At 48.4% G+C, this 14,742-nt stretch overlaps 5 protein-coding genes across 5 annotated transcripts; 2 read left to right on the top strand and 3 right to left on the bottom strand.

The window, feature by feature from the left end:
• Positions 1–1,051: 1,051 nt before the first annotated feature.
• Positions 1,052–4,337, bottom strand: F5B22DRAFT_609554 (uncharacterized protein). Its single transcript, XM_047975150.1, has 3 exons — positions 3,516–4,337; positions 2,445–3,453; positions 1,052–2,261 (listed from the first exon to the last, which is right to left on the bottom strand). Exons 1-3 carry the CDS (start codon positions 3,729–3,731, stop codon positions 1,381–1,383), a joined length of 2,106 nt encoding a protein of 701 aa, XP_047830076.1. The 5' UTR covers positions 3,732–4,337; the 3' UTR covers positions 1,052–1,380.
• Positions 4,338–5,293: 956 nt separating this feature from the next.
• F5B22DRAFT_609557 (ER protein Pkr1-domain-containing protein) lies at positions 5,294–6,625 on the top strand. Its single transcript, XM_047975151.1, has one exon. The coding sequence runs from the start codon at positions 5,808–5,810 to the stop codon at positions 6,273–6,275; it is 468 nt and encodes a 155-aa protein (XP_047830077.1). The 5' UTR covers positions 5,294–5,807; the 3' UTR covers positions 6,276–6,625.
• Positions 6,625–7,469, top strand: F5B22DRAFT_215395 (like-Sm domain-containing protein). The gene is made up of 3 exons (XM_047969721.1): positions 6,625–6,933; positions 7,032–7,081; positions 7,162–7,469. Exons 1-3 carry the CDS (start codon positions 6,920–6,922, stop codon positions 7,458–7,460), a joined length of 363 nt encoding a protein of 120 aa, XP_047830078.1. The 5' UTR covers positions 6,625–6,919; the 3' UTR covers positions 7,461–7,469.
• A 328-nt stretch (positions 7,470–7,797) lies between these two features.
• F5B22DRAFT_215424 (methyltransferase domain-containing protein) lies at positions 7,798–9,059 on the bottom strand. Its single transcript, XM_047969722.1, has one exon. It carries the CDS (start codon positions 8,792–8,794, stop codon positions 7,997–7,999), a length of 798 nt encoding a protein of 265 aa, XP_047830079.1. The 5' UTR covers positions 8,795–9,059; the 3' UTR covers positions 7,798–7,996.
• A 1,176-nt stretch (positions 9,060–10,235) lies between these two features.
• Positions 10,236–13,144, bottom strand: F5B22DRAFT_656545 (nonselective cation channel; the record flags this gene model as incomplete). The annotated part of the gene is made up of 7 exons (XM_047979965.1): positions 10,236–10,714; positions 10,870–11,522; positions 11,588–11,651; positions 11,698–11,757; positions 11,835–12,401; positions 12,457–12,793; positions 12,853–13,144. 7 exons carry the CDS (start codon positions 13,142–13,144, stop codon positions 10,513–10,515), a joined length of 2,175 nt encoding a protein of 724 aa, XP_047830080.1. The 3' UTR covers positions 10,236–10,512.
• Positions 13,145–14,742: the final 1,598 nt, after the last annotated feature.

A 14,742-nucleotide genomic window follows, 5' to 3' on the forward strand; every position in this document is an offset into this window, starting at 1 on the left:
CAAAGTAGCGGTATAGTAGCGGTAAGGCGGGAGTGCGCGTGGTGTCACACCTGCAGAAATCCCATGCCTCTGCCTAACTGGAAGCAGACGTTACGGTGAGAGGCAGCGCTGCACACAGCACAGTCCCCCCAGCCCGGCCTTTCTACTGTGGCCTGACACTCGCCATCACGCTTGACTTACTTTGAATGAACAGAATGAGTACCTGCATTAGATTCCACGAGGGGCAGCTTGACACTGTGACGTCTCGGTGAGCTCTGGGACGAAAGATGCAACACACTCCAGTCGATCGCTATGATTCGCCTGCGTCATGCTGGGCCGTCCAGGGTGCCCGGTCGTTCGTGGGCTCGCTAGGACGTGCAGCCTGTGAATATGTACTAAGTAGGTGCTGTAGCCACTGCGCAGTAGGTTAGTAGCAGGTTGGCTGGGTTAGCTCGGGCGGCCCCCCGAGTCGCTGAGTTGCTACCAGGTTGCTACCCAACAGTAAGGACGAAGGATTGCTGACCTAACAAGGACCAGAAGGTGGGACAACAAGATAACTTCACGCAGTCACGTCACATGTCCAGCTCTGTTGAGTACGCGCAAGTAGCGTAGGCAGGTGTTCATGAGAGAGGAAAAGTTGAAAGAGGTATCATCGTACAGGAGGGACAGCCAACACCACATACCCAGACATCCTGAATTACTCAGGTTACCTTAGACACTTCATCAGCCCTCTGGGTACCTACTTAAGTATACTTAAGTGTGCTTCGTATCCACCCCAAACTTGTCCCGGTAACTGGGTGCTACTATGTACTTAATTAAGTATGTACATGTAGATCCAATCCAAGCTACCGGCTAGCCAGGATAGCCCAGATAAGTTCAGACCACGCCGCCAAGAGAATCCCTCAACACGTAGTCTAGCGCTAGATGTTTTCTGGCGGTTTTCTAGACCGCAAATTGCCGCCTGCCTATAACTTGCCGTGTCGCGCGCGAAAGAGTTCCACCTTGTCGTCGTAATAGAGAATTTCACGCAGACGCAACCGTGGCTGTGGCCTATTCGCCGCCCCTTCCGCAAACGACTCTGTCTCTGATTCACCATCCTCAGACGTATCTGCCATGAAATCAGAGTCTCCGTCCATAAAAGAGCCGTTCCCATCATCGTTGTCATCGTCCTCGGTGTCATCGTCGCCGTCGCTGGTGCCGTCGATGTGATCTGTATCGCCCACAGATATGGCGTGATCATCATAATCTCCGAAGCGACTGTTAACACTATCGCTGTGCTCCGTAATCTCAAAGCACTTATCCCAGAGCCCCATGTAGGCGAGGCGTATCTCCCTTCTCAGGCTAATGATATCTACAATCTGGAGTGCCAGCTCCTTCGGCGCTGGTGGGGTCGAACGGCGATCAAGCATTTGCGGAATGTACAGAGAACGCAGATTGGCCAATTGAGGTAATCGTTGAAGAAACATATGCTGTGTTCCATCGTGTTAGTGGATTGTACCACGACAAACTCGTAATGGCTCCTATATGCTCTGTACTTACCCAGTCTTTGAAATCAATCACCATGCCCAATTCCTTTAAGTTTGCCATCCTGCCGCTAGTGATATAAGATAAATGCTCATCTCTTACTGCCCAATGCTTCCAACGCCCAGGTACGCCTGGTGGCATGATGGGATTTGACGCCCTTTTCTCTGATGAGCTATCGATAAGCAGCTTCCTTAGACTGTTTCGTTGGCGTTTGACGACACACTTGAAAATCTGTTCCAATGTGATCGAGGGCTTGGATCCACGCCCTCGGTCTTGCAAAAAGATGGTTTCCATGGTATTCTGTGCGATGGCCTCTTTCATAAAGCTAAGAAGCTCTGGCGACGCCAAATCTACTGAAAGATGTTTCAGGGATAAATGATAACGTGTTGAGGTACCCTGAGGAGAGCCATGGGCTGGGGGAGTAGGTTGGAATTGCCTCTTTAGGGCCTTCCATAAAGATTCGTGGTGTCGACAGCCCAGAATTGTCAGGTTAGTCAAATTACTCCAGTCAATGGCTCTGGAACAGACGATAATCGAGAGGGTTACTCTCTCTAGTGCCAGCTTTTCAAGTTTTAGCTTTCCATCTAGTCTCTTCCTACCAAGAGAGGACTCAGAAATATCATAATTTGCCGTGATTTGCGCCTTGGAAGCTTTATTCGTCTCCTTCACTGGCCCTAAATTCTTAATTTCGCCAGGCAGGTCAACGGTCTCTTCGGGTTCCGATTTCTGATGGCTTTTTGGGTAAGGTTTTCTCCGTACTACCATATTTGTGTCAGTGAGTTTTGCTCCAGATAAAAAAGAAACACTTTATTGGCTGGCGTCGCAAAGTAGCCCGGACACCAACTCAAAACGCACGAATGAAAGCGGTAGAAAAAGAAGGTTTGAAAAGGCAGCATCAAGGCATTGTAAAAGAGCACTTATTAGCTTCAAGTCAAACTTACTATCGTATATTCGCCCCACCAGCACCCCTAAAACGCCTCCTAGCCTGGTTGTAGGGATTCGGCTTTCACCTGGCCACTTCGCATCATGATCAACCTGTTGCAAATTGGCCCCATCCCAAGGCTGTGTGAACTCGTGGAGACTGGAAGCCTTTTTAGAAATTCCGACCTGAAGTTCCCTGAGATGAGATGTGGAGCGTTCAATTAAGACGGACATCTCATCAAGATAAGAGAGGTCATCTATGTCTAAAACAGTTAAACTCCTCAGAGGAGGTAGAATACTGAAGGTTGGGTACTCGACAGAGCTTTGGGCATAACTTTTGGCCTGCGCTATGGCATCATCCGCAGGAGCTGCCATATAGCTGCCGCTGGAGGCAATGTGACCGCCGGGCAGCAGAGCAGGAAAGGTTTGTGGTGGAGGAGGGGGAGGGTTGATAGGTGGAAGTGTAGTGGTAGGGCTTGAAGCAGATGAAGAAGTAGGAGATGTTGCCGAGCTATCATGCCACCGGATCCATAGCCTCTCGAGCTTGGAATGGCCTCTATCGTCTTGAAGAGAGGCGAGCGCCATGAAAACATCCGACAGAACTCCAGTGGGCATATCCCATATGAAAGTCTCAAGGTTCACCATCTTTGAGACAGCAATAGCAACCAATGTCCCCAGCATCTTCCCACTCTCTTTAGTAATGAGATATTCCGAAGTCCAATCCGAGGGTCCGTCGCCAATTGAGAACTTCCGGGTATATTTGGCATAGTTGTTGTTCACCAGTCGGTACGCAGCGTGTGACCGCGCGGAATCAACTCGGCGTGAGCGTCTTGCTGTGTCGGCGAACCTGCTTGGGAAACAAAGTGTTGCCAAGCCATAGGAGAGTGCGTCAACGCTTTTGGAGTTCTGGGCTGAAGTAGAATTATCAGGCCAGACAATATCAAAGCGAGAGTAGATGTTAGGCACAGCTAAATCGTAAAGCGCCGAGTGGGTCAAGGCCAACGCGATCAAATCATTCGTGTATGTGATCTGTATGATTTGTAGTTATTGTGTTAGTAGGTTATATCTCGGAGTTCTCAATTAGCGCTTGCCTCGTTTACTATCAATCTTAACACGTCGATTGGAAGGTCCAACAATGCAAGTGGTGCTCCTTTAACCCTGGCATCTTCCCGTTCATGATTCTTGTCCTTCATTACAGTCGGTGATATGGTATTCGAAAGGTTGACATCGCCGGCCGCAAGCTCGTATGGTAATTGGTCATCATCGGGCTTGACATGTAAAGAAGTGATATCGGTATTGTTTGCCATACTGAGACTCCTTAGATTTGTCTCGTTAACCTGTTTGCTGCTCAATAGCGGTGCAGTGTCGAGCGTCTGGGTAGCATACTATGCTATGGGCTACGAGCGAGACAGTGGGACTGGGATGTCGACCTCTCGCCAGCGCGGCGCGATGAAGCGCCAAGATAACGGCCAAGATAGAACAGGTCGGCCTAGTAGACGAGTAGACGTAGAAGGCACCGAGCGCTTTTCAAGAGAGCGACTGGCCCAGATGTTTGCTTTGACGTCCTGCTATGTAATTCAAAGAGAGATGCACAAGTTGCCGCGTGTGGTGCAGTGAGTGCTACAGTGAAAGCTCGGACGATGTATCGGCAAACAGGGGCTTCCTTGACAGAAGCTTGTGAATAAGGTGCTGTGGGCTGCTGGATTGGGGGCTGAACAAAGCAACCAAGTGCATAAAGCGGCTGGGAAGGAGGTGGTATTCTATGATGGTACTAAGTACATGAAGATGGCGATAGACGACAGAAAGATGCGAGATGCTAAGTAAAGATTTCCTAGCTTCCCATCAACATGAATAAATTGATATTCGGTATGATGTCGACTTGGAGATATGCACCGGAGAGAGGAACTTCACAAGTTGTAGGGACCTAGCAAATACCTAATACCTATCACAGGGCTGTATCCATGTACCTACAAGTAAGTGCCTTAAAGTTGTCTACTATGTAGTAGGTAGGTAGCTGTCTAGAGGGTCCACGACCCCGCTCTCTGCCCGCTGTTGAATCTAATTCAGTGGGGAGTACCTGGGTGCTATGTATACTTATGTACTACAGTATGTAGCAATCCAGCATAGCGATCCCGGAATTGGGTGCTATTAGGTAAGCCCAAACATTGTAGGAAAGAAGGTATTTCATCGATATTGATTACATGTCGAGATGTGAGATTGGGACCATCCTGATTCTATTTTGCAGAGCTGAATAGGTATTTGAGAGTGCCTTTCCACATCAGCTTAACTCTTGGCTCTAATATCAATCTCACTCAAGCACTCCAGTAGAACCATAGTATAAACCTCAAGCACTTTCATGAACTACCTAGGTAGGGTTTCCGTATATCATGTTTCATACATGTATAAGTATATTGCTATAGTTAGTATTATTGATATAAGCTCTAAAGTGAATTCCTCTTACCTTAAGAGATTCGAATTAATATGAGGCCGCCTTCACTTACTATGTAGTACAATAAATGAATAGGGGAAAACTGCTATGTTGCTGGCTACTGGGTACATGCATATGTATGGAATATGTGTATTTATTAAAGTAAGAATGTAGGGAGACAATTTAAGCCTGACTTTGCTTTGTCTGGATGCCAGATGCCCCTCCACCTCCACCTCAGCCCCTCTACCCCATGTGCTTTGAGGTCAGGCAGCTACATGGGTTGATACCTAGTAAGTACCGAGTAGCTTGGACTTAGCCGGCGGCATGTTATTATACTGTAGGTTAGGTACCTATGGTAGACATATGTAGGTAGTAGCCTGATTCTGCAAAATAGAGGGGTAATCAACCCGAGGCGAGAAATAGTTTTTGTCCTACTACTGCCATTTGTTGCTTCGTCTGATTCAACACTTTGGGAGCGCACTTGGGTTTTTAGAACAAGCGGTCGTCGTCGTAGCCGTCGCAAAGTTTGATACATCCCTCCTTGCCTACGAATGTCTCGGGTGCCTCCCTGAACACCTTACCTAGATCAACTTGAGGTAGGGTCCCTCAACGACTTGCAACCGTCGCGATCCACGCTAGAGTTGCCTACCGTTGCTGGTGTTGTCTGTCCTTTCGCGTCCAAGGCTGGACCAATTGTTACTGCCTAAACCGCACTCTGGCCTTTTCTCCAAGCCAGTTCTCTAGAAATAAGTCGACCGCCCCAACCACGATTTCTGTTCTCGAACCTCTTCATCGCGCCGAACCTATAGCCGCGCAAATCATACACCACGTTCTACTTCCCGTGGCCGCGTGCCCTGCTTAAATAGATTACTATCGTGTATCGTCGCATGCCACTATTTGCGACCTAATACGATCCCACTTCGCGTCTACGGCCTTTTCCACCCCCTTATACACCATGGCGGGCTTTGTTGAGCAGCTCTGGGAGTCGATCTTTACGCCGGGTCCAACGCCGACTCTTCTGTTGGCAACAAACGTCACATTTGCGTCTCTTCAGCTGGTTCTACTTGCGCTCCTCATAGCCACGTATAGTGTGCATTTTGTTGCATTGTCGCTCATATCGGGGGGTCTATGGTGGGCTATCAACTGGTTCGCAGCTGAATTGAATGCCGCGAAGGCACATGAAGAGGCTGAAAAGACGCGGGTCGAGCAAAGGTCTACTCAGCAAGGAAGTGACGATAGCGAAACAGAAGTCGAAACAATCGTCTCTGACAGCAACCCGAAAACGGGCAGCAAGGCAGTTGAACCAGCGGCACAAACAGGAGACCTTAAGCACCGCTCTGCAGAGCATTCATTTGAGTCAAAGTCTGCCGCCAGTACCGAGGATGAATGGGAAAAGGTGTCCGAGAATGAGAAGGACAAGTGAAGGTGAAAGGCCAGGAGAAGGTGCACGTCCCGGACTGGCGAATGGCTTGCTAGTTGTAGCGTATGATTGTAGATACCCTTGGACGGGCGGGTTGTGGTTTTCATGTCTAGTAGCAACTTTAAGCCTGGTACAGACAGGCAGGTCTATTATCTGGGTACCTTAAGCTTTTAAGTGTTTATCCCACATTGTCAAAGTCTTTTTAACCACCCTACACCCACCAAAATTATTTTTATCTTCGCAGCTGTTTCTCGTACCTCCATCCTACTGTATGTAGTAGATACCTAATGTGCCTAAACCAGAGGCTGATTGTGTTCATAAGTACCAGATACCCGTGGCAGGATACGTGTTTGTAACATGCATCACGTGATGAGCTTGTAAGTATCGGTAACGTTGTGCATGTTACCTGCGCTAAGAGGACCTGCGCGTAGGCGGGTGTAAAGCTCTACCTAACTAGAGCTTTTTCAACACTGCACTATACTTCCAACCAGTTGCATTCATCTTGGCCCAACACCTACCGAGCCTAGACGAGCCTTCTGACCTACCCTGGAGCAGAATCGATACCAGCCTTCAAACACACGAGCTGCCGACAACTGAGCGCACATTGATACACTCCCTGACAGCCAAACCTCTTCCAGCTGGTCAACATGAAGCTCGTCAGGTAAGCTCTACCCCATCTCGCTCTATGCACCGAAGTGCTGAAACCAATGCCGCCAAGCTCCTCCGCCCACCTCGCCGATGCTGATGATGTCTCTCTAGATTCTTGATGAAATGCGCTAACGAGACGGTGACGATTGAGTTGAAAAATGGTAAGGCTTGCCGCCCTCCCTCCGTCTAGTATTGTACCGGCATTATACAAAAACAGGACCCTAACACATCGCGTTATTAGGCACAATTATACACGGCACCATCACATCAGTCTCGCCGCAGATGAACACAGCTCTACGCATGGTGAAGATGACAGCGCGTGGCCAGGATCCTCTCTCCCTCGACACTATGAACATACGCGGCTCTACTATCCGCTACTTCATACTTCCTGACTCACTTCCCCTCGATACGCTGCTCATCGACGATTCCGTCAAGCCCAAAAATAAGGCGCGTAAAGAGGCCGCCGATCGCGGTGGCCGGGGTGGTCCTGGACGTGGGCGCGGCAGAGGACGTGGAAGGGGTCGTGGTCGTGGACGGTAAAGGCGAAATACGACATCGTCATGAATCATCATTGTGTGCTGGATACAAACACGAATACCGAGGGACAAGACGAACGAACGAACAATGGCATAGAGCATTTCGCGATGCTGCTTGAGCGCCGACACTTCCCACTCCATGTTGGGTAATACTGAGACAGCGTGGCCTGAATATGTCTCGAATCAGCAGCTGTTGGGCTTGCTTAGAAAGTACCATATCATTGTATTACGCTGGAGGGGAATTAGAATGCACTATTTGATGTATTAGCTGCATTACAAGCTAGCAAATCGCAATGACAAACAAGGGCCGAAATCTTGCGAATCAGTAAGCCGTTGCTTCGTTACTTTACCATCGGTAATGTGTTCCCTATATGTACATGTATGTGTGAGGTAAACCCACATCCAACGCCCAATGAACATGCCAATACAAGTGAATAAAAATAGCAAAGCGTGAACCAACTATTCCTTTACTCATACCTTCCGCTGGTCGAGCTGGATTGTCACGCACACGTTCCTTATAATTTTACTTATTATTTCCTATCAGGAGATAGAGGCTTCCACGTCCCTCCATATCCGAATAATCTGTAATTTCTCCCAGCCAGCCTGCTTCCCACTCGATCCCACAGTCTGGGCCATCCAGCTCCCGCCTCCAAGACGACGGACTCGCTCTTTGACTTCTTCCGGCTTGTTCTGCGCGCAAAGCAGCACGTACGCACAACCTCTAGCCGACAACACACGCGGTAGGCTATCGAGCAGCCGATCTGTGGTCTCCATGCCGTCTCGCCCGCCAGCGTATGAGAGCGCCAGTAAATATGAGTCTTCCTCGAATGAAGATCCCGCAGTGTCCATTCTTCTGCTATCTTTCCCTCGGTCATCCCGTGGGCCCTCCCAAGAAGGCATTTCAGGCGTCGGCACATAGGGGGGGTTGAAAACCAGCACGTCGACGCTGTGATCGCGCAGCGGGCCCACAAGATCCCCCTGTGCGGCACCCAGGAATTCCATGCCCGCTGTGCTGGGGCTTGAGGACACGGCCTTACGGACTGTCTCTGTTGTTGCTATGCAGGCATGTGCGTTCATGTCCACCGCACCTGTCACTATGTGGCGGGTTCCAAAGAGCGTTGACGCGTGGGCCGTTATGAAAGCTATCACGACACCTGAGCCTGGGCCTATCTCTACCACCAAGGGGGGAGGACTAGATGTCGCTGAGCCATGGAAACGGGTTTGTAGGAATGCCGTCTCGGATGCTGACGAGAGCGTGTCGAGAAACAGGAAGGAATCCTCGGCTGGTTCGTAGACTCGCTCGTAAGCCACGTGTGATGTATCTGGCGTTGGTAGCATTATCGCTTATAGGTGAGTCAAACTTTTTGTAAGATGATAGCGAGAGCCTGCTTTTTTCAATTTTGTGGTGGATTTTGGCTCGTCCGTAATATACATTAAAGTGGGGTGCACGGTGTCGTTAAGAAATCGATGAGAGTGTGTCATGTGTATGCATGAAGCATTTCTGAACACGAAGGCAGGAGGTTTGTGATATTTATGACAAGTGGTAAATGAACGGTCCAGAGGACGTTTAGCGTTGACTATCTATGTACCTCTATTTAAATGGCCACCGAAAGTTGCATGACCATAAACCACTGTCCGCCCTCTTTTGAGGGGCAATCTTTTTCATACAATAGGCCCCGTCGCCTATTGTAATGAATATAGATGCACTCCCAAGCCTCTCGTTGTCAAAGAAATGATTTCCTGGCATGTCTGACCACAATTGTCTCCGGCTGCCCATTATCAGGCCCGATATCCCAGCTTAGAGCTTCATAAAACCAGAATCACGACTCGTCCAATCTACTGCCACTGTCCTCCTCCCCTAAATCTCTCACATAATCACACAATCAACCCCCGGATCATCCCTTGAAGGCCCGATGCCCCACCGGCAGTGGCTTCGAATGTTCGTGATCAGGCGCACGAGATTGTGGTCGTAGCAACCGGGATTCGCGCAAGCGGGACACAGGCCCACGATCTCGAGTTCGGGTGCCGGCTCCCGCGCCACCCCGTCCCCGAATACGCCGCAGTAGTTGAACCCGTAGCCTGGCCAGCACGGCTGGCGGATTGCCAGCCAGTGGTGACCGCAGTTACGGCTAATGTAGTGCGTTGTGAGGCACATTTCTCTTCAGTCCTTGATCACCCCCCCAGCTCCCTTCTTCTGCGCCTAGATGTGTCCCGGTTGTCTGAGCTGCAGTTCTGGGAGTTCTGGGTCTCCGGTTCTGACCATGAAATTCAGAGACGAGGGAGTAAATATACGAGATGCTTCGGGTAACTAGTGCTGCAGGTGCTCGTCGACCTGATATGTTGCTTGAAGAATGACTGACTCAGGGTCGTCGCATCTGATTTTCCCTTCTGCCTGCTCCGTGATGCCTTTGACTAGGTAGGCTTGACGAGGACCGGGGAGGCTTTTCCAGCACTGCCGCCGTATATGTCGTTGTAAGTATTCGGCGCGTGTCACGAGTGGTGAATAATAATGAAAGGCAGTTTGTCATGCAGGATGTGAAATGATCAGAAGTACCCAGTAAATCAGTGGGCATATGCAGAACGGAGAGATTGTGTCAATTGAATCATTGTTACCCAAATGACTGCCTGTGTAGGCGACAAAATATATACATGTGTACACGTACCTAAGGAAAGTGTTTCGAAACGTAGTTGGCTAACGTATCTCTGTCACAAGGAAGGAAGGGCCTCAAGGTTCCTTTATAGCGGACTGTAATGGGACTTGCCGGATCAACTGTCAATTTACAGACTCTATAGTTCTACGAGCCCTTCGGTATCTTACAACGACCTTCATATCTCTGTATATAGCGTCGCCAGTAGTTAATAGATGGGCCCTACTTGGTATGTGGATGGATATAGTGCAAGTTACCATGCTGTATGACAGCAAAATGTTTGTCTCCTTGTAATCGGCGCACTGAGCAAACATACTGATAATGGGCTATTCACGCAATGCTCATGTGCTCACACAGTGTCACATATTGCTATGAATATAGGCGGTACCCTTGCTCTGTGTTTTTTCGTTACAATATATCTACCTCGCTTTCTTTCCGCTCGTCTTCTTCCAAGGAGCCATCATCATCATGCGAAATCCTAGCGAACATCTTTTCCAAAACTGCTTCAATACGCGACGAGGTGCGCTCAAGGCTGGCTAATCTTGCTGATAACTCTACAGCATGGCCTGACTCGCCCAATAGGCTACGGACCTGATCGGTTGGCACTCCCCTACAATGTATTGTATCAGTTTATTGACACCCTATATGAGATCATTGGGTACTTCACAAGTGTTCGGTTTCCAATAGATGATACTAGCCCCAACTAGAGCTCTATGCATTCAACGGGGCTGAAACGGGAAGGCAATGGCGTTGGTGAATACTTACAATGGAGCTAACGAGTCTCGCCGACTAGGTGCCTTGGGGGGTGGCTCTTTATTTATATCACGAGTGGTGCTTGAACCCCGAGGCTGTGAAGAACTTTGGTGACGTAGTAACTGCCGTCGGATCATGTGGTGAGTCAACTCATCATCCACTGCGATATCCTCCTCTACTGAATCGGGGGGCGGAATATCGAATACTGTCTGAATATCGCTGTGGCTGGTAATCCGCCACTTCTCCCAGAACCGGCCCTTGCCACGGTATTTTTTCTTCTGTTGTTGCTGTGTCTCTCCTGTGTATTTCGACCACAGGAGACGTCGCTCTAGGATGGCAATGAGTAGAAGTATTGGAAAATTGATAGCCCGAACAAAGGCCACGTGAATCTTGTGAAACCATCGCGGGCTAACTAGAAATTTCATTGGCACTAGAATGAACAAAGCTATTATGTTGAACGGTGGTTGATATGCGAAGATAGCGTCGCTTTTGACGCCCTCAAGCGTCAAAACGGCTTTGCGAAAATGGATCTCGGCGGTTGCATTAGTGACCACATTGGCAAAAGTATTGGTCAACATTGACACGAGAATTGTCAGAAAGAGTGTATTGCCGAGAAAGGCAAATGTTATCATTAGTACGGGACCAAGCAGCCAGTGGAAGTCCGCCTAGAGGAGATTGGTAAGTAGCAGATTTCTGTCAAACTCGGTCTGGCTTCGATATGCAAACTTACCGACTCAGATACTCCGCTGCCATCTAAACCAAACCAGATCCATAACATCCATTTACTGATGGTGCTATCAAAAATTAGATGACAATCCCACAAATTGATGCAACACTCACATGGGATCGTGACGGCCTTCAGCTAGCCATACCATAGACAACAAGAAGCCAAAGAAACACCTGAGTGACAGTCCTTATTAGCAGAGCACAGACGAAAGGAATGAGAATATCTACAAGGCAAGATTGGCTTCACTCACCAGGCAGCTAGAAAGGTTAACACGGCAAAATCCGCCATCATTGCTCGCAGTGAAAGGAAGACGATGTTCTCGGAGAGAAGGTTGAAAGCCAGCCGTGGGATGAGGACCGGCGCCCCCATTGCGAGAACATCCAGGGCTGGTTGCCCAGAAACACCCATTCTCCAGCCATGAACACGTAGAATGAGATACATCCAGTACACAATGATGAATATAACGTCTAAGAACGACCATAGATTTTGCGCATAGACGGACAATCCATGCTCTAGAATTGTTGCAAACTGATCGAGTGCCCAGCCAAAAGCATATACTGCAAAGGCCAACTCAAAAACGCTTAGATAGGTTGGATCTCGTTCAAGCATGAATAAAACGTATAACATTAATAGAATGATGAATTGCATTATTTCGAGCATATTTCTGGTTCGCGGCACTATCAACCGATACTGATTTAGTAGTGCTTCCTTATGCGGCTGGTAAAGTGAAATAGGTTTCCGTTTATATCGATCTGGAATCAGGTCAAGGAAAGTTGATGGCGTATAAACAATTTGACCAATATAGATAGCATCAACTCTAGTTTATATTTAGTCCGCGAGTTATCAATTAGAGCCCAGGTCAGAGGACTTACACTGTTTTGCAGTACGTAGAGCTTAGGAAATACCTGCTTCCCGTAAGAATGGCGATTTCCAGAGCAGGCAAAGTTCTATGATAATTAATTCTGGAGTCTAAAGATGCTTCGCGGCGAATCTCTTCGGGGGCATTCTGGAAGGGCTCAAATCCGGCGACAAGCAGATTTGCAAGAAGCAATAGTCCCTCAGAGCCTGGGTTATCGTCGCCGAAACGCCTCAGAATACGGGTTGCGACAACTTCACAAAGCATCGCCCGCGTGTAGTGAACATTTTGTCGGTTGCTCATATGTTCCTGTTCGTGTAAAAATTGCGAGCGGTTTACAAGCAAGCAATACACTAACCAATATCAACAGTCAAGAACGGAGGCGCCGTTGATGCAGAGCAAAGGGCCTTACCAATCGATATATCATCTAATTCGTATAGCTTGTCAACTAGCGGTCGCACAACAGACACATTAAGCCGAAGATCCCCCAATTGCTCGAAGGTCAGGTAGTCTTCAACTATGCTCATGACATCCCTTCGTATTCTGTGAATAGTCGTGTACACGGGTAAATGACTATGGGGATTGGGAGTACAGCTGAAAAAAGGACCGTCTTCCACGCCATAACTGTACATGGAACGATTCAGGAGTGGCCTCTGCTCGGGATCTTGTGCTCTTAGAAGTTGAGTCGTCGCCTCTGTTGCCATTTTGAACACAATTGCTTAGTAACCTGTCGTATCCGGTGCTATAGGTGCTGGAAGATAGTGTATGGGACCTTTCGAGCTCTGCCAGCAGAGTAAAGAATAGAATGGCTGGAATGTAAACAACGAGGGGGGTTCCTGACCCAAGCTGTCGTGCAAGAGAACAAAAAAAGCAAACCGGGTTAGTTATAGATGGTCCAGTGGCTCAAAGTCGATCGTTCTAGTGTAGTTAGATATTGCCAAGGGTCTGTGCGACCATCTCAAATACAGCTCACACTTAAGAGCTGGCTGCTTGGTTCAGATCTCAGCGCTCCAGTTAGGTAGATGTACTTGTATATCGCCAATGAGGTTCAACTCAACTCTTCGATGCCTGGGCAGGAGAAGCAAATAAGGTGGGCCTTGAAACAAGCGCAGTTGGTTACGCGGATTAAGCCACCTCTGCGCTAGAAGCAATTGGGCGAACGGGCTGGGAAGGTATGTACTTAATCAGTGTCGAGAAAAGAATTTTAATGTGCTCTTTTTTGCGACCCAACCGCGCAGGTTGGGAGAATCTAAAGGGTAGGCAAGTACCCTGTATCTGTAGGTATCAAATGTTTTAGATTAACGATTGAGACTGTGCTAGTAATGACGTCGATCTTATTACAGAGGCTCCAGACCGAGGCCCAACCCTTCAAAGGGGAGGACAAATGAGCAATGTCGCTATTGGCCCGACCTGGTCATTATTCGATTTCAGGCAGCACGGTACATCTTGTTGCTATAACCTCACTGCGATACGTGAACCAGACTACTTGTATTATAATGACCTAGCTGGTATATTTATTTACCAGGTAACTTGAGTTCTCCAAAGCCCCCGCTTTCTGCAGTGTTGACTCGAGCTATTGCTGGCAAAATCCTTCTTTGCTCATTTTCATACGGTCAGTGAGCCTTAGGATCAATGATATCGAAGGCTAGCTTTGAAGTATACGTATCTAAATTTATCTATATGAGTTGCGTTGTAACCCTGTGAATCTCATGAGAAGTCATGGCAAGACCGAGCGCACCGTGCCGCCTTGAGCAGCATCGCAGTATCTACTGGCGACATATCCTGTCATGTAGGGATCTTTCTCATCATCTGCCTAGATAGGTGGTATCCGGTAGTCAAGATGAGGCCATCTTTTCTCTCTATCAGTGTCTCGAGAGATCGACTGAGAGTAGCCAAGGTAGGTATCAAGAAAACGGCTGATCGTACCGAAAGTCTCACGCTTCGCAGAGATTGACCCCATACATTTAATCGACGGGTAATCTACCTAAAGACCAGGTACCTAGATGATCACCAAAGGCTATTTTGAGAGTAGATAGATAGCCAATATCAAGGCTGCTTCATTCTAGCAAAACCATTGAGTAACTTGGAAGCTCTGTGGTACATTTGAATCCCTACCTAGGTACTGTAGATGGTGGTCGTAGGCCTGCACTCCACTGTAAAAACTCGCATGTCGGTACCTAACCTACCTACCTAATGTAGGTAGGTACAGGGAGTGGACGGCCGCAGCCAATACGCTTTATTGAATATCTCGAACCAGCGAGTGCTGTATGTAGCTAGCTAGAAATGAAGGTGTAGGTACCTA

The sequence above is a fragment of the Xylaria bambusicola genome (assembly GCF_022495145.1).
Source record: "Xylaria bambusicola strain CBS 139988 unplaced genomic scaffold F5B22scaffold_25, whole genome shotgun sequence".
In the NCBI taxonomy this organism is placed as follows: Eukaryota; Fungi; Ascomycota; class Sordariomycetes; order Xylariales; family Xylariaceae; genus Xylaria; species Xylaria bambusicola.

Coding starts and splice junctions, on each gene's coding strand:
- F5B22DRAFT_609554 (XM_047975150.1), bottom strand. CDS start 3,731: ATGGCAAACAATACCGATATCACTTCTTTACATGTCAAGCCCGATGAT. Junction 3,454..3,515: donor TAAGATTGATAGTAAACGAG/GCAAGCGCTAAT, acceptor CAAATCATACAG/ATCACATACACGAATGATTT. Junction 2,262..2,444: donor GGTGGGGCGAATATACGATA/GTAAGTTTGACT, acceptor CAAATATGGTAG/TACGGAGAAAACCTTACCCA.
- F5B22DRAFT_609557 (XM_047975151.1), top strand. CDS start 5,808: ATGGCGGGCTTTGTTGAGCAGCTCTGGGAGTCGATCTTTACGCCGGGT.
- F5B22DRAFT_215395 (XM_047969721.1), top strand. Junction 7,082..7,161: donor GACGATTGAGTTGAAAAATG/GTAAGGCTTGCC, acceptor TCGCGTTATTAG/GCACAATTATACACGGCACC.
- F5B22DRAFT_215424 (XM_047969722.1), bottom strand. CDS start 8,794: ATGCTACCAACGCCAGATACATCACACGTGGCTTACGAGCGAGTCTAC.